The 27,097-nt window shown below is 36.2% G+C and overlaps 1 protein-coding gene across 1 annotated transcript; it reads right to left on the reverse strand.

Annotated features, from left to right (window-relative positions):
* Positions 1–301: 301 nt before the first annotated feature.
* On the reverse strand, positions 302–26,874 carry CCDC180 (coiled-coil domain containing 180). Its single transcript, XM_014942733.1, is given in 37 exon segments — positions 302–1,373; positions 2,814–2,952; positions 3,605–3,710; positions 3,954–4,065; positions 5,083–5,220; positions 6,048–6,208; positions 6,629–6,770; positions 7,109–7,175; positions 7,981–8,052; positions 8,517–8,633; positions 9,410–9,484; positions 9,597–9,796; positions 10,757–10,870; positions 11,225–11,323; positions 11,750–11,866; positions 12,069–12,213; positions 12,476–12,606; positions 13,150–13,334; positions 14,587–14,762; positions 15,242–15,459; positions 16,055–16,284; positions 16,390–16,429; positions 16,861–16,987; positions 18,310–18,425; positions 18,958–19,131; positions 19,858–19,974; positions 20,492–20,580; positions 21,257–21,336; positions 22,021–22,140; positions 22,370–22,533; positions 22,786–22,881; positions 23,854–23,964; positions 24,284–24,412; positions 24,509–24,618; positions 25,135–25,193; positions 26,041–26,225; positions 26,806–26,874. Coding segments are annotated over 37 exon segments (4,662 nt in total). The 3' UTR covers positions 302–1,241.
* Between the last annotated feature and the right edge of the window lie 223 nt (positions 26,875–27,097).

The following is a 27,097-nucleotide window of genomic DNA, read 5'->3' on the forward strand; positions in this document are numbered from 1 at the left end:
CACAGAATGTGGGTGATAGGGAAGGACACAGGACAATGAACAGACAGAAGAAAGGAGAATAAAAGTTATCCTCACATTGAATAGTATAATTAGTACAGAATAAAAGAAGACATAAGCATTCTTATAAGCTATTTTAATTGGCACTGTGTACTTCCGTGTGTCTTTACAGAGTAAACATCTAATCCCTCAGGAAAAGTAATACACATATTTTGAAATATTGCATCATTAGGAGCACAGCTGATGAATTCCCCCTTTGCCTCAATTTTCTCTGTTACAAATCTGCAAGAACACTGGAGCCAGATGAGTTCAGAACCTCTCCTTGCATCTAAAAACATCTCATTGACTTTTACCGTATTTGTCCTCAACTGATTTACAACTCTGGGGTTCACAATCAATGCAAACAAGAATGAAATAGATGTGGTTGCAGTTAGTGACAGAATCTCCTAACAAATGGAAAAAAGGCTAATGCAGTTTTAGTAGTTACTCAGGTTCCTTGAATTTGTTCAGAGAGTTTTTTTAAAAGCAATATGGTTGAAAGTAGCTGCGTTACTCCTAAATGAACTTGCTTGACCTCCCAGAACAAAGCAGTACTTTATCTTCAAGCCCTGCCTTGGAAAGCACTCTGGACTGCAGATAAATACCTCACTTGTAGACCAGTCTGTGGAAAATATTCTTTGCAGATCAACTATTTCAGATTGCTAAACCTGTATTTCAGATTTCTAGAACTGAAGTAGCAAGCTGTATGTTGTTCAGAACGTGAAGAAAGATAGGATATCTGTGGGAAGGGTTTAATCTGTGTTGAAGAAAAGGTTTCCTTGCTGGACTCCATTATTAAAAAGGCTGCATTTAACCATTGTAACTTCAGACTGTGAAACAGTCACATTCAATCATGCCCAGGTCTTGAACATGAACTTCAGTACAAATTCACTGTGTGGGCTTCTAGCTTTTCAGATTCTCCTTTTACAGCCAGCACCATATGAGTTAACTTTATTCTGGCTGAGATCTGACTAGGAAGCGCTGCACAGAGTCTACATTTCATTTACAGCACATTCGTCAGGATTTTTTGTTTCAAGAGGCAAAAAAATACCTCCTTTCACCATTGCACTTGTTCAGTGCAGCAGAAATTAAAAAAAAAAAAACCAAACCAGAAAATCCTGTTGGACTAAATCACTGATATTAGTACAAACTTGCCAGTTTACACCAACAATGATCAGAAGGACATCAGCAAGATGTGACTGAGCTCATGCATAGAGTTGCTTAATCTTCTGGATGGATTGTTTCCACCAATCTTCCCAATGCTGAATTGCCCGCAGCTGAGCTGTACTTTCTTCCTTGATCTGGGCAAACTGCTGCTCAAGTTTACATTTGTATTTCTGTATAAACAACAACAACAAAGGGCAAAATTGGTAGTGATGAAATATAATTTTACTTTGCCTAAATCAAGGTCCTGACCCACTGTTCCAGAAGATTGCATACAGGCCACTTATTTTCTGCCTTTGACAACAGAATTATATGAACAATGAATTATTCACTGTGTTCCTTTTAAAGTCTTCTGAAACTAAATTATCAGCAATATTTAAATTTTGCAAAAAATGCAAGATCTTCATCTCAATTCCATTAGCTCCTAAGATTCAAGGGCTGCCTCCTCCAGAGAAGAGAGAGGAAAGCATCTCAAACATAGACTGTGCTCTGCCTCTTGCCAGAACCTCCTAGGTCACAAGTATGAACTGAAATATTACAAAGCTGCTAAAAAGGTATTTCACCCCAACAGAAACTTATAGACTACTACGAAAACCTCAAGGTACCTTTACTAAAGAGTCCATGCTCCAAAATATAAAATACTGTAATTTTTATGCAACATACATTCAGGAAAACATTTCTGTGGTATATCACACCCTGCTGACAAACTATGTTCACTTCAGAACTGTACTGTAACCAGGTGCTTCGGTACCATAACTATAGACATAAAACTCTCATGCAAATGTATAGTTTGGTGGCATTTGCCATTCTTGACACTGTATTTTATATTTCCCTATTAAAAATACATTTATAGTTTTGATGGCATTTGCCATTCTTGACAGTGTATTTTATATTTCCCTATTAAAAATACATATTTTTAAAAAATTGATTCAGTTCACTGGCAGACAGTACAATTACTTCCAGGACAGATGCATAAACACTGACCATTTATTTCCAAATGGTTTACCATAAGAATATTCTCCTAATTGCTGAACACTACTGTTTCACAAGCTTTCATCAGTGCAAATCAGCGTCTCAGAGTTGTCTGGAATGTGCTCATTCTTCTAGCAGACTCAGTGAAGAAAGAGTGATCATTTTTATGGTGGAAACAATGACCTGTGATGGTTCAGGATGTAACTATCTTACAGCTCTTCAACCTTTATGGAAAAATCAGCTTTTGTGATCTAAGGCTAGAGCTGTAGGCTTTAGAAAGAAAGGTGAGTGAAAGCAAGCTGAATTGAATTGGCATTGTGGCAGCAGCTATTTTCTGTATTGTGATGCTGCTGAAATGCATTAAGAGTTCTGTTTCTGACACCATCCTGCTTCTCTGCTGAAACAATTCCCTGTTGTAATGAATCCAAATGAGAGGGCTCCCTGAGAAACCAACTGTCTGCTTTTGATAACATCGCACAGAAATAGCCATGAGAGAGGATTTCTACACGTGGTGAATATGGCTTTAAGATCTGAAAGCACTCTGTATATTATAGACTTTACACATAGTGATACTTTTCTTCTTAAAAAACCCAAATCCACAACAGTAGCAGCCCACTGACAGTCCTTGCCCACAGACCAACCTCATATACAGCATCTCTTGCTTCTACTGCTGCTACATGGCCCGGCGTAGTCTTTGCTGTTGTAATTGATGCAGTTTCTCTGCAAAGAACATAGTCTGAATTGTCTGTAAGAGTAGTCCTGGGTATTCCGGGCCAAGTCCTTTAAAAAACCAAACAACAAACAACCCGCATGAGAAAGTTAGAGCAGATTATAGTAATTCGTGTTACTTGTGCTTAAAGAGCAAAAGATTAAATTTTTTTTTTTTTAATCTCCATAAAAGAAGTACCCCAAAAACTACCTTATTTAGTACAACCAACTTTTCTTTTAAAATTTCCACATCTCCACACAGTAAACAGAATTTGTATCTTCTGAGTGAAAATAAACAGTATATTCATAGATTTGAAAGTGTTGAAATGATAAGTAATGGCTAGCAAAATAGCATAGCAATAATACTGAAATTCTATTACTTTACAATAAAACATGTAATTCACTTTTATTTATTTGGATCCATTCCTACCCTCTCTTTAAGATCATTACCCACCCAAACTGCTCCATAACTATTTAAAGGATTGAAATTCTATTGCTTTACAATAAAAGTAATTCACTTTTATTTATTTGGATCCGTTGCTACTCTCTCTTTAAGATCATTACGCACCCAAACTGCTCCATAACTATTTAAAGGACATCACTAATGATTAACATAGTATTCAGCAGTTTCAACAAGGCAGCAAGAAACTATGAGGACAGTGTCTGATACCAGTTCAAAGAAGAGAAATTACATACAACAGTGTTCAGTATCTTCAAATAGTACCTGCTCCCAGGGTCAATTAACTGTTTAACTTCACAGCTTTCCAGAGGAAGTCCTGCTTGTTTATGACGGGTTGAAGTGGATGTCTTCTCTTTTGGTATTTCAGTTTCTGGGAGATAACAGGAGATAGACTCAGCAGCAACCAAACAACAGCAGTAATACCATTGCTTTGAAGTAAGTATAAGCAGCAAGATGCTCTTCACTTCCAAGAAATAGTTTTGCACGCTTCATTATGCAAATCTTTCAATGTAAAGTGCTATAGCACATAGAAGTGGCCTCCTCCTAAGGGAAGTCTGGTGCAATCTTTGAGAAGGAAGTGGAGGCCTGAACAAGCAATCTCTTCTTTACTTACTCGCTACTTGTACATCATTAACTGAGACACTTTCATCTAATTCCAGAAGCAGCTTTTCAGTGAAGGCAGCTAGTGCAGAAACAAAGTTCTGAGCACACTCAGCAGCACAGTCCTGTTGGGACATTGGAGACAAGTGAGAGAAATTCCTGTGATAACTTGATCTCTTCTCCCTTTAGTTTAGCTCCAGAAGAACTGCACAAGTATCCAACCATGACATTTTGCAACAGCTGCAGATAACAGACATAAGGTCTAAGTTGCACATGAAAGTGTCTCCCTGGAATATTCTCAACACTACCTGGTTACCTAATGTAAAGTACAAAAAGCTTTAGAGTTCTGTGCATAATTCCCCAGTAGTTGTATATTTGGGTTAAGCATCTAAACCTGATAAAAACAGCTACCTGTAAATGCATCCTTCTGCCCAAAACAAAGGCCATTTTGGAATATGGTTACTTTGGTTAGAAGAGCTTTGGCCAGGAATTATTTTAAAACAAGGAATGTGTGCTTCTGTGTATCTATGCAGAGATAAGAGGAGAAGGGACTATTACTTCAGAATGAGAAATATATATACTCTGCAGACAGTATAGAATTTTGGTTAGGTGGCCTGAGAGAAGTAAATAAAGAGCTTTAACGGTGGGGAACTAACATTCAATAGCCCTAGAGGATGGAGAGGAAAAAGCGTTTTGATTCCTGAATCTCTCCTGCAAAATTCTGCTTATTCCAGTTTTTAATCCTGTGCAGAAAAATGTCAATTATTTGCATGAATGAAATCCACACAGAAGGAACCTTTCCAGGCACCTGTTGTCTGCAAGTAATATATCTAACCAGAGGATGTCACTGTTGCTCCCAATTTAGACTTACATCCAATAATCCTACCATTAAGATATGTCATCTCTTCCTCAGTATGTTCTATGAAAGATACAAAAGATTAGTTAGTTCCAGAATAAATCTAGGCATGTGCACATGGATTGGTCTAATGCTGATAATACATGACTTAAAAGATACATGAACAGGATTGCCTAAAACTGAAAACATTTTCCAGTTTTGATGGGGAGGAAAAACATAGCCAAGATCTACTCTCCTTTCCAAATACAACATCTAAGTTCATAGTATGGAACAGCTTTACAGTTACCTGCAGCATCTGCCTGTTGAGGTGAGTACCATCAGCTTGGTCTTTTTGCCTTTTTATTTCTGCTTGGCACAAAGCGTCCAGGTGAGGTGAGTTCTCTGGATGTCCCAGAGAGGGACGTAATTGATTCTTGTGCACAGCCTGTAAATAAATGCATAACAAAGAAATACCTTCTGTAAGAATGTGCAATTAAATCATAGTAAGAAAGAAGTACAAACCAAGCATTTTATATAAAAGCATTCAGAAAGACAAAGACAACTTTGTGTATTCCGTGGCTGTCTAGAGATAGACCTTGCAGTGCAGTGTATACCAACTGGCCCATCTGCTGGAGAACAGGGCCTCTGTCTCATCTTGGGTTTTGATTTCAACAAATAATAATCTCTCCTACCAAGTGGTAGACAAGATACTTTTTGTATCTTTGTATTTTTTCCTGATTTTAACTTAATACTCAGAGGGACAAAATCTCAAGATACTACTCTGTAACAGTATCTGCATGATCTCCATTATGATTCTATTATTATTAGTTCTGATATTAATGGATAAAATATACCTCTTCTGAAAGACAGTAAATAATGATATTTCATCATCCATGTGTCATAGTACCTCCAAACGAGTGCACTCATACAGTATGAGCTGTATAGCCATACCACCATGTCACAGCCATAAAAGTGTTTACAATCAAAGTGTAAGATGACAGGAAGAGCTGTACAAGATTATGAAGAGGCAGCCCAATGCTGGAAGCAGTGACAGAATTCTAGAAATACAAATTTCTATAAAGGGTTTCTAGAAATACAAAGCTTCCAGTGAGAACGACACAGACTAACTGCACACACAGAAAGTAAACCTGTGGCTAGCTCAGCAGTGAGCGACTAAGCAAACAGTGAGATTAGTAAAAAGACAATTTTATAATTCTATTGCATTTAGCATTGCTTACACTGGAAGCATTCCAGTACATCCCCGATACAGACCTTGAGATTCTCCCAGTCTTCCAGCTGTTTATCAAAGAGGTGTCGGATCTGATCGGTGGAATGGCTGAGCTTCTGCTCGTGTTCTTTTAAAAGACTATCAATTGCCATCTGGGAGACATAAGGGAGCCCCTTCTCAAACATCTGCAACTGATCCTGAAATTCTTTTTGCAAAAGACAGAGTGTTTATGTGACACAGAAATATTCATTGCAAGATTAAAAAAAAACCTCTCAGCTGAGTTGAATGTAACTGCAAGGCTCAAACAACTGGAATTTTTTCCTACAGAGATTACGTCCCTGCTATTTCTTTTTCTAAGTACAACACTTTGAGAAACATATACTTGCTAAAAGATATGGCCCTGTGCAGGTCTTTCAATTTACTCAGGGGCCCTTCTGCCACACTTTTTGTAGCTGGTAATATATAAAAAAGAATATTGGCCCAATATCCAGTAAAATGAACAGGTTTTCCGCTGAGCATGATGAAGTAAGAAAGCTACATAATTCTGGATCACTTCAATTTTCAGTTTACATAACTGAAAAATTACATTCACAAGAAATTAGAAGTCTTAACTGAATGAATTTACCTATAAGACAGAAATTGTAGTAATCATCTGTTTGACTTTGGTACGACAATAGATTCTGTTTGAGCATCTCTGCACAATGTCCAAATGTCTGTGGGAGATCTGCAGGCATCATGATTTTAGGGTTCTCTTTTTTGTAGAACTCCTTCACGAGGTCAAGATAAAAGAGAAAAGTTGTTGATAACACATTCAAACAAATCCCACCTAGGCACGTAACAGTAGCAGGGATACATAAGGCTATCAACCACCCTCTTATTTGAGACCAGTTTTCTTCCTCTGATATTGAAATGCTTAGTTAATATTTATAAAGAAACCTGAGGTTAAAAGGCCACTGTGACAAATACTGCTTTAAAAATAGATACACTGAGTACGAAAAGAAGATTTTCAGATGGTCATCCAAACATTGTAAAGAACCAAATTATTTAGCTGACACAGGATTAGACCTATGAAAGCAAAAGCAACTAAAGAACTGGGTTTTCTTACCTCAGCAAGAGAGAGCAAGCTGTTATTACCCGTCCAGAGAATGTTCATAATAATCCCCTTAAAAGTACTGAAAACAAATGGGGGGGGGAAGACAACTACATTGTAAAATGATTCCATTGGCAAAATTTACTGGTTTTGAAATATTTTGTTCAGGCTTATATTAATACATTTTTAAGAGCATATACGAACAAATATTCAGAATGTCTAAGAACCTCCACTGCCATTAGTAAAGATTGTCTTGAGAAGCAACAAGGACTCTGAGATACTGTAAACACTTACAGGAAAACACCTCCACGTCATTGGAACAAAAAAAGCATTCTTAGCAAACTTCCTGTGCTGAAAACTTACCTTAAGACTTTACTATGTATTTTAAATAAAATATTTGCAGGTAGGTCTAGCTGTTTACTGAAATTATTTTGAAATACAATGTGAAACAAACTTCCCAAGCACTTAAAGATCTTAGTCATTAATTTTAATAGTTTTGCTGTCACTGTTTTCATATTCAATATAATATTGCACACAAGAATGTAAGTATAAAATTTATTGCTTTTCTTAGAGGTGAAAATAACTGCAAGGCAGGCTATTTTATATTTTCCAACCCATTTTTTGTAAATGTACAAGACGGACTCTAATGAGGCCACTCATTCCATTTCAGACATTAAACAAAATAAAATGGATGACTTTCCTATTTGCTATAATTATGCTACAAAAAGGTACTTTTCTGTAACCACTTCTACCCATAAATATCAAGGTTAAATACCTCAAAATTTAATGGTGAACAATTATAAATAAATAGATAAATAGATGCACAGGTGTGGGTTGTTGGGTTTTTTTCAGATTAAGTTATATTTATGCAAATACACATGACTTACTCAGATTCTGGAGGCTTCTCTCCAAATATCTGCAATCTCTCATCACCAAGATCTGGTTTGGTGACCTGTATCCTAGGGAGGCAAAACATAAATTGGAAACTATCTGCAACTATTTCCCTTCTCTGGCTATTTGAGATAATGTCCTGGTTTCACTGGGGTTAGACTTAAATTTCTTCTCTGTGGCTGCTGTGTTTTGGATTTAGTATGAGTATAATGTTGATAACCCACATTGGTTTAGTTGTCGCTAAATAATGTTTATATTAAGTGAAGGACTTTTTCAGCTTTCCATAGAAGCATACAAAAATGTAACTCTAAAACTAGTATGATATGAAAATATTTTTTGATGGTAAAAAAAGTCTTAGGATTCTCTTCTCAAAGGCTCTTCAAATCTGTTCTGTTGTTTTCACTATTACAGTAGCTCATTTCATCTATCTATAAGTATTAAGAATTTTTCAAGGAACAAGCAGTGGGCAAAGTTTAGGCAAATTTCTGCATAGGAATATTGTAAGTGGAATTTCTCCTTTGAGAGATCTTACCTTCCTCTTGACATCCTTTTCTTAAAAGATGACTTCCTGGTGATCTGAGGTGCAGACTTCCGATGACCTTAATCAGATACACTTAAGTGAGAATTCTTCTTAATATGAGAAGAATTGCTTTATATTTAACAAAGAAAGATGAAGAACATTGTATAAATGCCACCTGAAGTCTTTTTTTATATGCTCGTATACTTCGTGTTCTCATTCCCATGTTTCCTTACAACATTGAGGGGACAACTGTAGGAACAATTTCTGGCAGCCAGAACTGAAATAATTTAGCAGTGGCAAAAGCAATAGAGGTTGTGCACTGGGGCACAAGTAATGGGAATGTCATAAAAAATCCATGGTAGATGGGAGGAGATTTAAAATGACACCAAGGCAGGGAATAAGAAGGAGAATGAGTGGGCTACATTCATAGTCTTGGTTGTGATGGGGACTTACAAATGAGGAAGAGAGAGGGGATCTCTTTGGAAGTGGCTGGGGGAGTGAAGCTCCGGAGAAGAGAGATGAGGAATTGGGAACATGAGGTAGGAAGCAGATGGAGTCACCTCTGCACTCACCTTTGAGTGAATGATAATATACTGAGAAGGATCCCTGATCCCCTACATATTTTCATTACTTCTCTTCTAATTTTTTTCTCCACTCTTTTTTTTTTTCCTATCACAAATATGTGTAATCTTTACAAAATTATTATCTCATTCTGCAGCTTTCATTGATTAAGAGCCAAAAATAATGGTTGCAATGTAAAGATATCCAAGAGAAATGTTGGGGTCCACAACTCTCTTGGAGTTAGCACAAAAGCCACTGGTTTGGAGCCTGCTAGACCTACCTGCTCAGCGAAATCCTAGGAATTACAGTTTAGATTAATGAAACGTATTAAATGAAATGCTGGCACACCTGGTCTTAATGAATGCGAACGATCTTTTCTCTCCTGATTTAAGACTGAAAATTTTCTGGATGGTGGAATTCTGAAACAAACAAAAAAAAATACCTCTTCCTAAAAAGAAGAGGTATATATAGCAAGGAAAACATAAATAGAGAAAATGACAGAAAAATACCTTTAGACAAACAAGTACCTACTCAAGTAAATTTTTGATAACACTTATTGATAAATCATCAAGTGCAGACTTTCCCATTCTGCTTGGATTTAACAAAGGGTATTTGGTAGGATCCAGCCCCATCACCATCAATTCCTTCACGTCTCTGACAGATTCTTTTCGAATGGCAACAGCAATTGGACCTTGTAACGTCACATCCGTTGCAAGAGGGGTAAAGTCCTCCTGGAATGGGAAGAAAAATGAAATCCTGTTGACTGTAGGAGGAAATTAGTGAAATCATTACATGTAGTTACTGACTACAAAAGCAAATCTTCCAAACATACATGATTTTGCTTCACAGGCTGAAAGAAAGGTTTTTTTTATAATTCTAGTAGTAATGTTGTTACAGCCATACAACTGTGGGACACTTAAAAGTAGTTAAGAGTAGATTCTTATAATTACCATAAGCAGTATTTAAGTATTTATCCTTAAAATAATGATCCACAAAATAAAGACAGACTTTCCAGGCAAGGAAGGAAGGAAGGAAAAAAACCAAACACCTGATAAAACCCCCAAAATTTCTTCAGGACACATTGGATTTTTTTTTTTTCAAATTAAAGAAACCCATGAAATATGTATCTATGAGTAGTGCTACACCTTGAAAATCAACTCTTGTGAAGGACTGAGCATCACAACTCATTTAATATTTAGTAAACTCAGTGCTGATTTACTCAGCCTTTTTAAAAAAATTGACCTCATGTTACAATGTCTTGGACAGCTCGCCATAATGCAGCATCTTTTTTCATTCAAAAATTCAAAGCACAGATTCTGAAAAACTTTCAAAACATATGCACATAAAAATTCACTCAATATTAAATAAAATATAGAGAATTTAAATGCTGTCTTACACTATCATGCGGCCTCATTGCTTTTACTAGCAAGCAGTCAAGATACTGGCTCCTCTTTTTCAGTTCTTTCAACACTTCTTTGGCAAAATCATACCACTCTTCAGATGTCAAAGCCTGAAAGATATGATAATGTAGATGGTATTTACTAAACTAGTTATCTCAGACTTTTCAAATATGCTGACTATTTTTTCATTCAAAAATTCAAAGCACAGATTCTGAAAAACTTTCAAAACATATGCACATAAAAATTCACTCAATATTAAATAAAATATAGAGAATTTAAATGCTGTCTTACACTATCATGCGGCCTCATTGCTTTTACTAGCAAGCAGTCAAGATACTGGCTCCTCTTTTTCAGTTCTTTCAACACTTCTTTGGCAAAATCATACCACTCTTCAGATGTCAAAGCCTGAAAGATATGATAATGTAGATGGTATTTACTAAACTAGTTATCTCAGACTTTTCAAATATGCTGACTATTGCATAAAATGACACTTGACTCTGTTGTGTCCCCATTTTATTTACACAGACATGGAAGCAATGAGATTTTAGAGAGGCTGAGGTTTTTGTTTGGCAAACTGGAAAACAGGTCAGGACCTTCCTAAGCAAAAATTCTGTGGGAAAGTACTCTTTCTGCCCACTCCCCAAACATGTATAAACATGAGCCTGCCTGAAAAATAATAGTTTATACATTATACAAACATGTACAGTGAGTCAAATACCAGGTCAAATCAAATACCATTTTGTGCTGATTAAAACTTACTTCTGTAACTGCAGTAGGATGAGCATAAGCATCTATCTTCTGATGGAGCTTCTCCAGATGAGAGTTTAATGTCACTGCCTGTAAATTGGATTTTGCTACCTGCAGCAGAAGCAGATAGTGGTGAAATAATAATTCACAAAAGCAACACTTCATGTCCTTTACTGCACCACACAACAATTCAGATGTACATACTCAATGTGCTGCAAGACCATAGTGTTCCAGTATAGCTGTAGCAGTAGCAAAAACACAGTTTTAAGCTCATAATGAGATAAAACAGATTTTGAATTAATATGAAGTCACTTAATGTTTGTCCAGTTCAAAGTCAGCCAAAAATCTCTTCAGTAGAATAAAAGAGAAATTTTTAGAATTCATTTATACAAAGTTCTGATGTTTCTGTTTGTACCTCTGATTTGATTTGCACAATTCAGTAGAATAAAAGAGAAATTTGTAGAATTTATACAAATTTATACAAATTTATACAAATTTATACAAATTTATACAAAGTTCTGATATTTCTGTTTGTACCTCTGATTTGATTTGCACGTGTAGATTTGTCAAAAATCGTCGGATCTTCTCCATAAAGACTCGATTCATAAAGAGAGAATGGAACTTTTTTTCAGACTGGTTGATAAGTTCAGTAGCCTTCAAGAATGCCAGAACAAGAGACAGTACTTATTAGTTTTTGCTTTTAAAAGCTTAAATAATAGAACTCACTCATTTCTACTTATTTTTTCTATCATGTAGTTGCCATACAGAACAGTCCCTATCTGGGAGCAGGTTGATTATAAAGGACATCAAATATGCCAATATAATACATAATTTGAAAGAATAAAACTCTGCACACCTGCTGCAAGCAGCGTGATTCCACTTTCTCCAGATCTGTCTTGATTAAACGTTCGAAAGAGTCAATACGCTTACTTTCTCCCTGAAGACAGCTGCTGAAAGACTTTACCTCCTCAGGAGAAAAGTTACCTCCCTGCAAAAATAATCTGAAAGCAACCAAGAAAGTAAAAGCAATTGGCTAGGAGTCTTGCTTTTCTCAAAGACTGTTTTAGCTAAGCAGCCCTAAAACATAGATATCAACACAAATGTGATGAAAACTGTAGTAATTGTGGCTTAACAATTTTTTTTTTTTAATAGCAAACTAGATAAATAACAAAATAAACTTTTAGTGTTCTGCCTATGCAACAAACACTGATACCCAGAAATAGATAACTACTTATAAACAACACTCCAATGAAATCTCTATACCTGCAAGCCCTGAGAAAATCCACATTTGAATTCCTTAATTTTCGTAAAGCTTCCTCCAAATATTTCTGGTAACTTCTCAGGGAAACATGGATCATTTCCAGATCATCATCTAGCTCAGAGCGCAGATTGTTCTTGAAAGAAACTAATCTAACAACAAATAATAAAAAGATAGGGAAAACATACAGGAAGAAGCGCACACGTTATGATTCAGAGACTGCTGGCTGTAAAGACATGAACAAAATATGAGAACTCAGAATATTTTAGCATTCTGACAGCAACTGACTGAACTGGGACTGTTTGGATGAACTCTCACAAGATATCAGCAATCAGCTGATGCTATTGATGAGCAACTTTCAAAACTAGTTAGTCAATGGCTATTACTGTGCAGGTTCAGTAAACTGCATGAAATCTAAACAGATGAAACCTCTCTTCTACTTTAAGACTGCCAGCACTTTGAAAATATATGAAAATTTTCATCCATTCAGTGCTGATGTTAATTTCTTCAGAGAGAGAAAAAGGAAACAAAAATTCTTTACATTTTTTTTTAAAGTTCATGAAACAGTCTTAATTGAAGAGTAATGACATAAAATAGACTCAGAACATAAACCACAAACAGATAGCAATCAGGAGTATTGAACCATGGAAATTCCCAGCCAGGAACTCCTGTGGCACACTTACTTCTCAGTCATAGGAGCACTGAGGAGGACAGATTCCATGTCACAGATTTGTGAATGTAAGTTTTTGCTGATGTTATTTTGCCCATCACAAAATTTGACAAATTCAGCTCTCTTCTTTTTCAGAGCTTCCACCACCCCAGCACAGTGGTTCTCCAGACGCTCCTTGTGAAGCTGCAGTTCCGCTGATAAGAAAAGAAATTTTACCATATGGTCTTTATTCCCTCTTTACTGTGGACTGTTGCAACCACCAGCCAACCTATTATCAGAAGCAGCAGTAAAATAAACCAAGCCAGACCTCAGAGTGGCTAAAACATAAAAAAAAATTAAAATAATCTGATTTTGTTTCTTTGACTTTTCTCCTGTGTCTGACACATACCCCTGGCAGCTCCTAAACCATTCAAATTATAAATGTCTGATGTTTGCTCTAAGCCTTCTTTTTCCTTTATTTTTGGTCAATACTGACATCTCCGTTATCTCTCTCTTCTCAGTGTTGTAACAAAAGTAAAGGACTTTTTTTTTTTTTTTTTTTTTTTTAAACAGAAAATTCACTTCTCCCTACTTTAGTGGAAAGAAAAAGTTATCAGTTTTGGTCTCCTTTCTGGAATGATAGTTGGATAAATCAAGAGCCAGCCAATCAACCTCAAGAAAACTGCCAAAAAAGGCACCTGTGCTCTTTGCAGGAAAATGTGGAATTGAAAAATTATTTTCTTGTTCTCCTAATTTTTTTCTTTATATGTTAAAGACCAATAAACCTTAAATAATAAGTCTTAAATAATATTTTTTCCACCAGACAAACCTGACACTTCTCATACAAAAAACAGCATTCCGACTAGAGGTCAATCTGTGCTCTGTGATATTTCAAACAGCTTAATCCTCTCCTCTGTTCAGAAGCCAATCCCTGGCATTTTATCTCTTCCAACACTTGCTCATTCTTTTTCTGCAACACTTTAAAAATTATTTTTTGTACATTGTAAACTCATGTTAAATAATTTCAAAGAGAATGAGCATTCACAAATATTGGCAACTGAAAGTGAACGTTTTATATTTTTTACAAAGTCAAGTCATTGATCAAAGCACTGCTGGATTGAAAGTAAAGTTTTATATTTTTTACAAGTCAAGTCATTGATCAAAGCACTGCTGGATATTTTCCAAATATAACACAGCAGAAATGAGTATAAGCTATAGAAAAGAAACATTTTTTAAAAATATATGACGAAGGAATTATATATACTAGCCAGTACAAGCTATAGAAAAGAAACTTTTTTTTTTTTAAATATATGACGAAGGAATTATATATACTAGGAATTCATAAAGTCTCAACTGCTTCCTGTTGTCCTCTACTACTGAGTCAACTAATGCTGAAACAGATTTTGGTCCACTTATGATCATCTCTAAATGAAGATGTAATGCTTAGAGAAAAAAACCAGTCAGTACTAGCTCTAATGTTGTAGATGTTTCTCTCTATATCCTCCTGCCTTCGTCGGTGCAAGTGAAGATGCAGCTGAAGTTCTGAATTCAGCTCCTCTTTCTTGGCAGCTACCACAAGAGAGGACTTGGATAAGGACTCTGCAAACCATTTCTCCAAGTGTTCAAAAAAACAGAGGCGAATCCTATGATTAAAAAATACTTACAGTGAGGAACAGTAAGTAATAAATAAGAATTTATTAAACATATTAAATTCTAAGAATTTAACTTCTAACTATAGGGAAGTATGGTTTCTTTACCGTTTGCACAATACTGGTAGAGTTTTTGAGCTGGCTGCGTACTACTGAGCACCAGGCATTTTACCTTCGTGGCTCTGCATGGGATTTGGGCAAATTACTTGCCTTTCTGTGACACGTTTTCTCACTAAATAATTTTCTTTAAAATATGAATGTTCTGTAAGAGGTAAATTCTTGTATGGTACTTTGAGAGCCGCGGATGAAAAGCAATATAAAAATTTTATCTTATTTTTATTATTTTTTAAAAAAGGAATAATATCAAAATAATTAGATAATTTTTGCATCTTTAGTCTAATGTTTCTTCCAAACAGCTGAAATTTGATGATTGCCTAAAGTGAAAGAAAGAACATAAACTGTTCTCTACTAACCATTTCTTCAGCTCTACAAACTTGGTTTCTTTGATAAGTACATCTTTCAAGTACATAGGAAGTGATTCTTTTTTTTCATATTTTGTAAAATAAGTCTCTGGGATGTCGGTCTTTCCTGCCTCTTCAACTCCCCGAACTGTGTAAGTGCTTCCACTAGAAGTGGAGAAGGACTCAACAGCAATTTCAGAGCTTTCTGCCTTTCTGGTGTTGAACATAACCTAGAAAACAACCAGAAATCATCATCTATTACCTTTAAAGTTATAAGTATAGAATCAACAGTGCACAAGGTAAGGTAAGAACCCTCAGGATATTAAGAATAACATTATGGTTCTCAATTTGAACAATATTCATACAGAGAACGTGCTTGCAAGTCTCAATAGGCAGAGTCATCAAAGTTTTAAGAAGCTTTTTGTATGGTAATAAATTCATGTACCTAAGACCTGAAAAACTAATACTTAGATACAAATACAGCTTAAATCATTAACCATGGGTTAAGAACACTATGAGTAAAGGAAGTAGGAAAGGAAGGAATTTTAAAAAAAAATATGGAAAAAGTTTTTACAAGGGTAAAAGCAGTGCATAAGGAATGGTTATAAACTGCTTTATACACTCCATTTCCCCATACAAAGGATCTAAAGCTCTAATAGTCTGGAAATAAATAAATGAAAACAATGGACACCTGTGTGCTTTGTGTACAAACTCAATCTAATGTACTTTAAAGAATTTAGACTTACCTCAGCAAAAAGAAGATTTCCTATGCATTGTTATCTTGTGCAAGACTTCCTTCACCTTCCAGTTAATTCTCTTGCTCACCTGTGTAAAGCTTACCTCCTGTCCTGCATGCTCAGTTTCTTCACTTTCATGAGGAATACTCCCCCCATATTCTGTTTCTTCCGTTTCCTGAGCAAAGATCTTCTCATTCTCAGCCGTGTTTGATTCCCCCTTTTCTTGTTGATGACTATCCACCTCTTGCTGTCCTTCATTTTCTTGCATACTGCACTTAGCTTGCTGCTCCACCAGACGTTCAGCTTCTGAAGCCTCAACTAGTTCTTTCCAGTTAAAGCAGAGTTTTACTGGTCACAATCCAAATAAATACAGATTGAAAAACAAGCAAGCAAAAATACCTGTTTGTACCACTGAGGTATTACCTTGATCTTGAAATGCAAAGTCTATCTCCCCTTGCAAGTTCTAGAATAAAAACAACAGAAACACCCACACAATTTGAAAATAAGGATTTGCTTGCTTAGAAGAAATAAATATTCATTCACAAAATATATCTGTTTCAGTAAGATAGGATAGTCTTGAATGGGTCACTTACTTTCTAAAGGAGCTATAACATTCAAATTGATTAATATAATTTTGTTACTTTGCATTTTTCTGTTTAAAAGGCACACGGATTTGCTGAAACACAGTTTGTAACAAGAACAGAGTTAAAAGTGTGGGACAGAGAAAGGTTTTGTGTTTCCCCCCTCTATTTCTACCAAAAGCACTTCAGTCCTATGGCCAAAACAGTGCTTTAGTTTATATAATCTAAATTCTAAAGCTAAAGTAAATTTTCCCAAAAATGAAAAATCAATACACCATAGACTTAAACCTGAAGAAGTTTGTTTTCTTTATACCTGTTTGAAGATTTCCTTTACATTAAAATATTGGCTGATGGAGATACTATAGGAAACCAACTCCTGCAAAATAGCTTCTGGGTAAGTCATTACTGTATCCATTAGAACTTGGTTGAATGTCTCATACCTGTCAAATTTAAGGTCACTGTTTAAGAGACTCAAGTATATATAGAAATAAAATGAAATATGATGACAATGTCTTTAAATCCAAATCTAACTTTTTGACTAATCTCATAAAACATTTAGGCTAAACATTGTGCTACATTTGTTTAGCCTGAATACCATCACATCCTGGCTTGTTAGTAAAGATTAGATCACTACAAATAGATAAATTCACAGAAGTTAAGAAACATTCACAATTAAGTATTTCAGACCATTCAAGACCTGTGCTTACATATGGAATATTAGAAGCGAGAGGTGCAATTACTGTCTTTCATGTCAGATCTGTATCATGCTCAGCTTTGATTGAAGCTTTTCTGATTTATTTTCATTTTACATGGAAATGAAAACTAATGGTTCAAGCTGAGTCTTGATTCAAGAAAAGCCAATGGTCAAAACTGTTTTCATTTATATTTGCTTTGCCTCCTATATGAATATAATTATGGGGAATTTGTGTACATGTTCAAATGTACAGATATATTACGTTGCACGTCTGCAACCTCTCGCTGTATTTTCACTCACAGAAAAGGTACATTACCTTTGTGTTTTCTTTTTACATTGTCCTAATGACTATAAAGAGCACTGAATCAACAGCTCTAAACACAGTTACAGTATGAGATGTGCATATCCCCTCTTGGGTCAACACCACTCTTCTACTATCCCTCCAATTTGACAGACAGAAAAGACTTTTTAGGTGTGAAAATACAACTGCTTCCTCTCTGGCTATTTAATCCTCAAACTTTCCGCTAAGATCTCCAGCAAGGAGAGTGATATGTGCCAATTTTGATGTGATTTTTAAAGATGCAAATGCTTGATCATGGGAAATGCAACAGAAAGATTACCAAAATATAAAGTTTGTCTATTTCAAAGCTACTAATAACTTCTAGTCTTTGCAATTACAAAAGAGATCAAATCTGTGAGCCCAGAGCACAGGTGGTGGCACAGATCTACTTTCTGATCCCTGTGATTCAAGAATCTGAACTACTACTTTTACCTTCTGAATAATTATCCCATTGGGATGAATGACATGGTATACTACATAATAATACTGATCTGGTATATGTTTTAAATGATACCAGTATTCTTTGGTCTTCCTTAGTCCTAATTCTAAAGTGTGGGTATTATTTTCCTAAACCTTGTTCAATATGTAAATTATTATTTTTTTTTCTTATATCAAGTAGCAAGCAATGTTTTTCCACACCTTTACACTACGGCATAAACAAGACCTAAGTACTACAACCAACATTCAAATATGCTTTATTTGTTAACTTTGCACTACAAAACTCATACCTAGCTCTAATGTCATCTAAAAAACAAAGGGCATTCTTCAAATATTGATTCAGTTTTTCTTCAGAGCTCGCTGTTCTCATTTCGTCCAAAATTTTATCCAGATCATCTTCCATCATCTAAGGCCATATAAAAAGAACCCAGTAAAAATTATTTAGTAATGAATAAAATGCTTCATAACTACTTAGAATTCAAATGATTTAACTATGTACGTCTATTTCACGTCAAGAAAGGAAGACACCTTACCAAAACTTGTCTGTTATGAAGATCTTTCATAGATAATTGACAACTTCTTTGACGTTGCCACCCCAAGTTGCATGATATACCCATAATATGAGAGCTTGGCATACCAACAAGATTCTATACCTGCACAAAGTTTTATGAGTAATAGAAACTTGCAGCCACTTAATACAGAAAATATAATCTTTGTCATCATTGCCATATCAAGAATAAGATATGTATGCTCATTAGGCATCAAGCAGATAGCAAAAAATGCACTTGACAGGATGAATCTACCCTGTATAAATTCCAGTATAAATTTCAAAGTATACATTTTAAAATTTATATCAGGTATTTTGAATTCCAGCGGGTTCTCTGTATTAAGAAGTCCTTTCTTTAGATTGTATCACATCCTCATTTTTATGTTTATACCTGCATTAAGTTATCCTGTTTCCGTCTGCATTCATCTAATTTCTTCTGAAGTTCACCTTTCTGCTGGGACAGTTTGAGTTGATGGGCATCCCAGAGATCCATGGCCTCCTGAAAATAGCTGCACAAATCTCTACAATTCTGCTCATTGTGTTTAGCCAGCTCCTCAAAGTCTCTCTAAAGAAATACATTTAAGTGAAATGGTTATTATTAAACTGTTTGCTGGAAGGCAAAATAAAGGAGTAAGGGGACATGTGACATGATAAAAGGTTGTCTGGAAGTTCAACATCGTCTCTTATATTTAGAGAGGAAAAAATAGTCCAAGTAAACTGGATAGTAATGTGGATTTTTGTTCTAGAAGCTGAAATATCAATACTTGCGTTTATTCTTCTGGTACTGCTAAGCGAGAGCAAAAAATAGTCCAAGTAAACTGGATAAGAATGTGGATTTTTGTTCTAGAAGCTGAAATATCAATACTTGCATTTATTCTTCTGGTACTGCTAAGCAAGGAATTACTAAGTTCTGCACATGCCCTGAATATCTGGCCATCTATCATTTTAGGAACAACTGCCCAGACATTTTCAATGTATGGAATCATAAAAGAGAGGATTGAAAGGAATTTGAGATATCATTTAAATCTTTTCCTCTGCCTCCAGGCAGGATGAGCTATACCTAATTCATCCCTGACAACCTATTATAAATATAAACCAAGCAATTATGAACTGTTCTTCTTGAGTCACACCAAACTTCTTTTATTTGTGGGGCATTTGTCCAGTCACACTATGGACCTCTTTCGAACATGACATCAATAGCCTAAGATGCATATGGCATTTCAGACAGCAGCGCAGGAAGAAAACACTACTCCCAGTGAGTAACAAAAATAGATGTAATAAATAAACATACACCCATATGCTCCAGTTCTTCTTCAAACAGACTTTTCAGTTTCTCAGTCAACTCAAGTATCTCAGAATTCACTGTTTCTTCAGCCTCCTTTTTGGTGCAAAACTTCAACAGGTTATTCTAAATGAGAAGAAAGCCAAGCTATTGATATGAACATAATAGAACATAAAATATTGTGTGGCTTTTAGAGAGCATAGCTAAATCTAGTGTTCCTTCTTTTCTTGTGAATGGATGGAGAAAGATTCAACGTGCTAGATCCCACATTCTGGTAGTAAGCAGCACAATTCCATTTGGACACAAAGGGAGAAACTGAGGCAGGAAGGTGGAATTTCCCCAAATAAGACTGATTCACCACAATAGCTGAGGGGTTCTGACCCCGAGTCCTCTACCTTGATGTGGGACAGTGCTGCTTTCATTACTGGCATTGTTACTGCTTTTACACATTTCAAGTACAAAAAACACTACTGTGAAGCAAAACGGACAGTGAAGTTTTCTAACAGAATAAGACAAAGATTAAAAAGTAATTTCTCTTGTTATGTCAATGTTTGGTGAATCCTCAACCCTGTATTCCTGTAACAACACATTGTACACAGTGACCAACAACCCTCCCAAGGTTTCACAAAGCTGTGATACTAACCTTGCATAACTCCATTTCTGCCAAACATTTTTGCAGGACCGTCTCGTACTGGATGTGTATTTTCATCATACACTGCACATTGTGGGTATCTGAAGGAAATGGAAGAACAGGCCATTGTAAAGACTCTTGTACTTCATAGTGCAGTGTGAAATGGAAACATGACAGAGGACCCATGCCCAGTCTCAGCACATATAATATATCCCAGTAGTGTCTTTACACTTGTACCACACTATCTACCAACAAAATAAGATGTTTTAATACAAATCCTTTTATCATTATGCTTAGAAGTAATGAGTTATTTACAATTGCTAACAACTTCAGTGCTACTATATAGGCTGCAAACGTACTCTGGAGAAACAGGAGGTACAAACACACAGAGGGAAGGCTCACGACAGGACTCGGAGACAGGAAGCATCTCAAAAACTTCCCCTCTCATTGTCCAAGATGTAAAAAGGAGCATTTTTGAGAACTGGCCTGCATTAAAATTAACCTTCTGTTTTCCCCAGATGAATTCTAACCAAGTCAGTTCCTGCTAGATCTCACTATGCAAAAGTGCTTGTGCTGGCAAAAGGGAGGTGATGGAATGGACAGCTTATTTTGGTCTGTTGCCAGCTCAAAGTGACTTAGAAGGTTCATGGAAACACACGGAACAAAGAATATAGAAAACATGTACTTTCAAAGCAACCCTCTGACTCATTAGTGCCTGGAAAAAAGAATGAAAGAATTTTATAAATTCCAGATTGTCTTCATGATTTCCCAACTTACCTATACTTTTGTTTAAATTCACCAAAGATCTGTACCATTCATTTACATCAGCTTTCGTGTGTGTTGGAGGTAACAGATTACTGTCAAAATAGGAAACAAGAGTCAGGTATCTCCAAATAAAAAGCAGTCACTTCTTAAATGATAAAATTCTGAATCAGAGTAACCATAGTACTGTGCTTTATTTTATTTACAGTCACATCAGCAATGAAAATAAAACAAGACTGCTGTTTTTCAAGGCTACTGTTTACTGACAAGGAACTAACTGTAATCTATCTTGCTGATACATACATTGTAAAAGAAAAACTGTAAATAGTGTAATGCATTGCACCCAAACCATCTTCTTCTTGTCAGGATGGACAAACATAGCAGGTGTTAGATTTCTATCAAGACACTTTTCTTAATGTATTATACAAATTAAACTCCCACACAGAAATAACACCTTGACCAGATCAGCAATTTTTACTTACCTACACATCCCTGTCTGCCCCTTCCTACCATGTTTCAAACGTTCATAAGGTTTACTCTTGTGTTCCTGCATTTCTAGCCCTCGAACACCCCCCATTTAGTGTAACTGGTGCATTGAAAACCAAGAATGCATCTTTTCCATTAAAAAAAACCTTTACAAAGGAAGCTCAGGCCCTGCCTTACTGCTGCATCGTCCAATCACACACTGAAAGGGAGCAAAGTGCATTTTATAGTCAAGTCCCTCTTAACTCTAGAAAGAACTCTGTTTTCCTGTGTTCCTGTTCTCTCTTTTGTCATACCCAAGTTGCTGCAATAACTCCAGTCTCCTTTCACTAAGTAAAATTTGCTCCGTTATCATATTTTCCATTTCTGTTTTCACAGTTGGGGGATTCTGTATTTCTTCATTTGCCATAAATTCTCTGTAGGATGGAAGAATACATTAAAGTAAATATATGTTTTTGAAAAATTCACGTTTGGAAGACAAACTATATTTTATACATATCAGGTAAAAAAGGAATGCTAAGTTCTTTTAGCTTTTTAGTTTTATAATAGAAAAATTGTAAAATATTACTGCTTATAGAAAGCACAAGTGAACACTAGTCACTTTGTGTTACTCATACTCCAAATTATAATTGTAAAATTTCTGACCTGAAACTGTGAACTAAAGAGTTCTTTTGGATGAGCTGCCAGTCCTTGACTTTGTCTTGCCATTTCAATCGTTGTGATAATTCCCTCTTCATCTCTGATTTCATTAAATTAAAGAACAGCTTGGCAATTGCCCTCCGATTAGCCAACAGTGCTCTGTTAATCATCTGCATATTGAAAAATCAAAACAGGAATAGAAGCAGCATATAAAGTGCAAAAAAAATAATATTGCCTGTTCTATGTAAAATGAGAGAAAAAGAATACAAGTGATAAATTGCAAAATAGAAAACTCTTCTATATTGCACTGATTGATATGTAGAAATAAGGAAATGCAGTTGGAAAAAAAAAAGAACATTCTGGAAATATTCACATTGCTATTTTCTCCCAGGTAAAACAGACTCTCAAAATGAAAGATTTACCATAGCCTCATCATTCATGAACCTGTAAACATCAGCTGACAAGAAGAAAGAAATTTCCTCCAGTATCACAGTATACTTCCTCAGTACGTCTGTTATCTGTGCAATAAAAGAATACAGAAAAGAAAATAAAATCTGTATAACTCAAATGCCAGTTTCCTAAGTTAAGCAATGATATGAACAAGATAATTTTTTTCCATTAAAATAAATTCAATTGGCTGACAGACAGATTGATAAGTGAATTTTAAAATACCTATCTTAAATATCCTAAATACTAATTTTTTTATTCATTCATAAAAACAGTAATTAAAACATTCCATTCTGTTACTACTCAACTTATTTCTTGTTAATGTCTGTGATAACGGAAAGCTCTGCAGACAGGCTGCAATCTGAATTTAAAAATCAAACCAGCTTCCCTTCAGATACCTGCAGTGAGTCCACCAGTGGTAGTTTTAAGCGGACACAAAATTTAAGCAAATGTGTTCATCTCTGGTATTTTTCATAACTAACCAAACAAGAAAAGTTACAGGTGATAGTGTTGGACGTTAAAAAGAGAGAACAAACTGACACAGGTATAACAGACAGCTTTGTAACTAATCAAACAGAAAAGTTACAGGTGATAGTGTTGGACGTTAAAAAGAGAGAAACTGACACAGGTATAACAGACAGCTTTTGTTTGCCTATAAAGACATAGCAGCAAGGACTTCTTTATGGACTATCCCATTATTCACCCAAACATTTACTGTGGTGTCCAGTGACTTTTACAGGTCAAGATGCTGCCTACACAACTGTGGCATCTCTGCTACTGATACCCAGCCTACCCAACAGTTTGACCCAAATAACCTGCAGAAGAATAAAAGCAGCTCACATATTCCTTGCATCTTTACTACAGGTAATTGTGGAAGAAAAAAAACCCTTGTAACTGGAAAAGACAGTCATCACCTACACAACAGAACTCCTGGCAGAGCTCTTTGACTCCTGTGGGAACAAGCCACTCTTTGCTCTGCATCCAGCATTACGAGCAAATAATACTCTTATGCCTAATTAACAGCTATTAAAACTACGGCTCACTTTATCAGCTCGACTCCATTCAACCATTTTTAAGGATTCATCCACTTCCCTAATCCACTTCCTTCTGGTCAAGGATTCCTGATGGATGATATTCCACAGATCTTCCAAGCCCTGCAAGAAGGATTTACTCTCAATCTCACTGAAAAGCAAAAAAAAAAAAAATCCCACACAAACAAGCATAACACCCCCAAAGTCCAAATAAGCATTTATATCTTAAAACTACAGCAAGGTATCAGAAGCTATGCTAGAGAATTTACTCTTAATCTCACTGAAAAGCAAACGTCAAAAAAAATCCCACACAAACAAGCATAACACCCCCAAAGTCCAAATAAGCATTTATATCTTAAAACTACAGCAAGGTATCAGAAGCTATGCTATGCTTATAAGGCACAAATAACTGAAGATGAGACACTGGCATGAGCTGCCTTACTTCCATTGAGAAACCTTCCAGAGTAGTGTCAAACTCAATCTTTTTAAACAGAAGTTCGATTTTTCTATCAGATTCCATCAGTTTTGTCAGAAGGAATTTTCCATGCTCCAAAACAAAGGGTTCCAGCTCCTAAAAAGATAAGGAAATCAGTCTGATCTTTCGAATATTGGGCTCTGAGCTCAGTATAGCACTCCAGGCTGTCTGGATTGCAAAACCCAGCCTTACCCTGGCAATGCAGGCGAGCTCATGATACATTGAGGTCAGTGCCTCAGCGTGACGGCCTCGCCGGCGTTCCGACAGGCGTTCCAAGATATTACTCTTCGGTTCCTCAGGAACTGCCAAGGAAGAAATGAGGATGATGCAGCTTGGAACTGTTGCTGCAGAATACATAACGCACACACAACGAATCGCTAAATCCACATCTGACCTCTGCAGCTTGTGCCGCTATGACAGTGCGTGACAGCTTCCCATGGGAAGGGAAATCTATGCAAATGAAGGTTAAAAATAGTAAAGCATATTTTAAAATAATTTCCTTGGACTTCTTAAGTTGTGATTTTCAGAAGGATAAAAGCATGGAAGCTATGAACTAAGTTCAGGTATAATGCAAAAAATTACTACAGCCAAAAATGAGATCTGCTTACACCAGAACTGGAATTTACCATCTAAACACAAACTCTGATTGATCGACAATTTTACAACCATTTTTTCTGTGACTAAACTCTTCATCTTCAAAATGTGTCAGGTCATTTCTAAGCTTGATTTTATACCTTGTTCAGCTAAAACCATTATGTGTACAGTGGCTCCTAAGAATGAAAATTAAAATATCTGACATTAAGGGAAATAAATTTTACCAACAAAATCGGGTAGGCCTCTGACTTCCTCAGCTGCCTTTTGAGATGTTGTGGCTTCTCTGAAACAGAAGGAGAATAAAGCTTTGATTTGTACTGAATGTGTAAGAGGAGGGACTTGCAATGGGTATGATATTCAATTAAATTAGCAAAATGTAACATTTAAGTGAACATAAGCATCATTCTAACTTCAAAGAATATGATTCAAAGAATCAATGTTGCTATTTCTGAGACAAATTCAACTGAGTAATTATCTAGTGTGGGTTGATCAGTCTCAAATCTACTATGATGGTATAAAAGAAATAAATGCTAGATTTAATACATGTAAACTACAAAGACATACATACTGTCTCAAAAAGGTATAAAACTCTATGAACTGTGAAGTCAGAACTAGCAAGAAATGTGGAGAAAGCTTTTTTTTCTGCTCACTGCTCTTCCCATCAGCTGGGACACTGTGTTTCTCCTTGGGGAAAGTGAGAATAAGGGTGTCATTATTCAGCAGAAGGGTCAGGGTGAAAAGGATGGATGCACTAATTTCTTTTCTTGGTCATTACATAATCATTACTGCATCACTGTGTAAACCATTAACATAGTTTAAAGTATAGTTCAAAAACATGTATCAGACTGGGCTTATATCTAGATTGCTTTGAACAAAAAAGACGTACAATTTCTTTTTAAAAGAAAAGCCATACAATATGCATGCCATTGCAAATACTAGCTTGTTAATCTGCACTTTAACAGGCTGCAGCTCGTTATACTCAATTGATACCTGACAAGGAGACAGCCTATTACAGGTCGTTAGTGCTGTGACCAAGAATTCAGGAGAGTCTTGCTCCCAGTGCAAAATCTTACAAATTCATACCCATAGCCATGAACGTATAATTGGGTTTTTATGCTTCTGTTCTCTACCTGTACAGCGGTGGTTTTTCTGCAGAGTTGTCATGAGGTGTTCTTTCAACCCACGTCTGCTGGTAACACGGTAGTAGCCTGGCATCAGTAGAAGCTTCTGACTCCCTAACCAAAGCGAGCCTTTCACTCTCTGTAGAAAACCTAGTTTTGTTCCTTACTTCATCCAAAGAGCGCACTAAGCGAACCTTCAAAGAACCACAACCAAATCAGTTAGAATTCTTTCCAATCTACTGAACAGAGAATAACAACAAAAATAATTGATAAAATCAGTGGGGGAAAGGCAGCAGAAGAAAAAGGTAAAATAATGAATGCTACTTGGCACATGCATAACAGTTTTCATCCAAGGCTGTTTTCAAATGAGAATAAAAAAGATATCCCTTTCCTCAGAGAGGAAAACTGAAGGAAACTGGACTCTGTGTCTTACTTATAGTTACAAGGAAAGTCAACAGCAGAGGCAGAAATGCCTGGAGGTGGCTTATTACGCCTCTTAATTTATCTTCAACTGCTGGGTTATAATTATGATCATTCTGCCTTCAGTTAATATATCCCAACACACGATGGAAACACGGGAACACCCACAGATGTATTAGAAAGCATATGCTGAAGGTAACACAATTATTTTCTACTAAAAGAAACGAAAACCAGAAAGTTTGAAACTGACCTCTGGTTTGAGCTCACCACTTTACCAGCCAGCAAACAACTGAGCAACAGAATTAACTCATTTGGCTTTTACCTCTTTTTTTTTTAACTCTTATCTTTTTTTACCTCATCCTCAAAGATCTGTTTGTAGACTTTCCCTCTGGGCAGGAGGCGCACAGCCCCTGCCCGCTGCATACCGCCTCCGGGAGAACCGCGGCTGAGGAGCTGGGGAGCCAAGGGGAAAGACATAAAACACTTCAGTTCGGCGAAAGTTCTCCCCCCCCGGGTGAAACTACACGCCTTACGCCCGCTTCCCGCTCTCCGCTACCGCAAAGCGAAGCGTTCGGATGATTTAAAAATAGATGTGTGATGATTTACCGGTGTTTGAGGCCGCCCCCCCCCCCCCCCCCCCCCCCCC

This window comes from Calidris pugnax, unplaced genomic scaffold (genome assembly GCF_001431845.1).
Source record: "Calidris pugnax isolate Ruff unplaced genomic scaffold, ASM143184v1 scaffold102, whole genome shotgun sequence".
Lineage (NCBI taxonomy): Eukaryota > Metazoa > Chordata > Aves > Charadriiformes > Scolopacidae > Calidris > Calidris pugnax.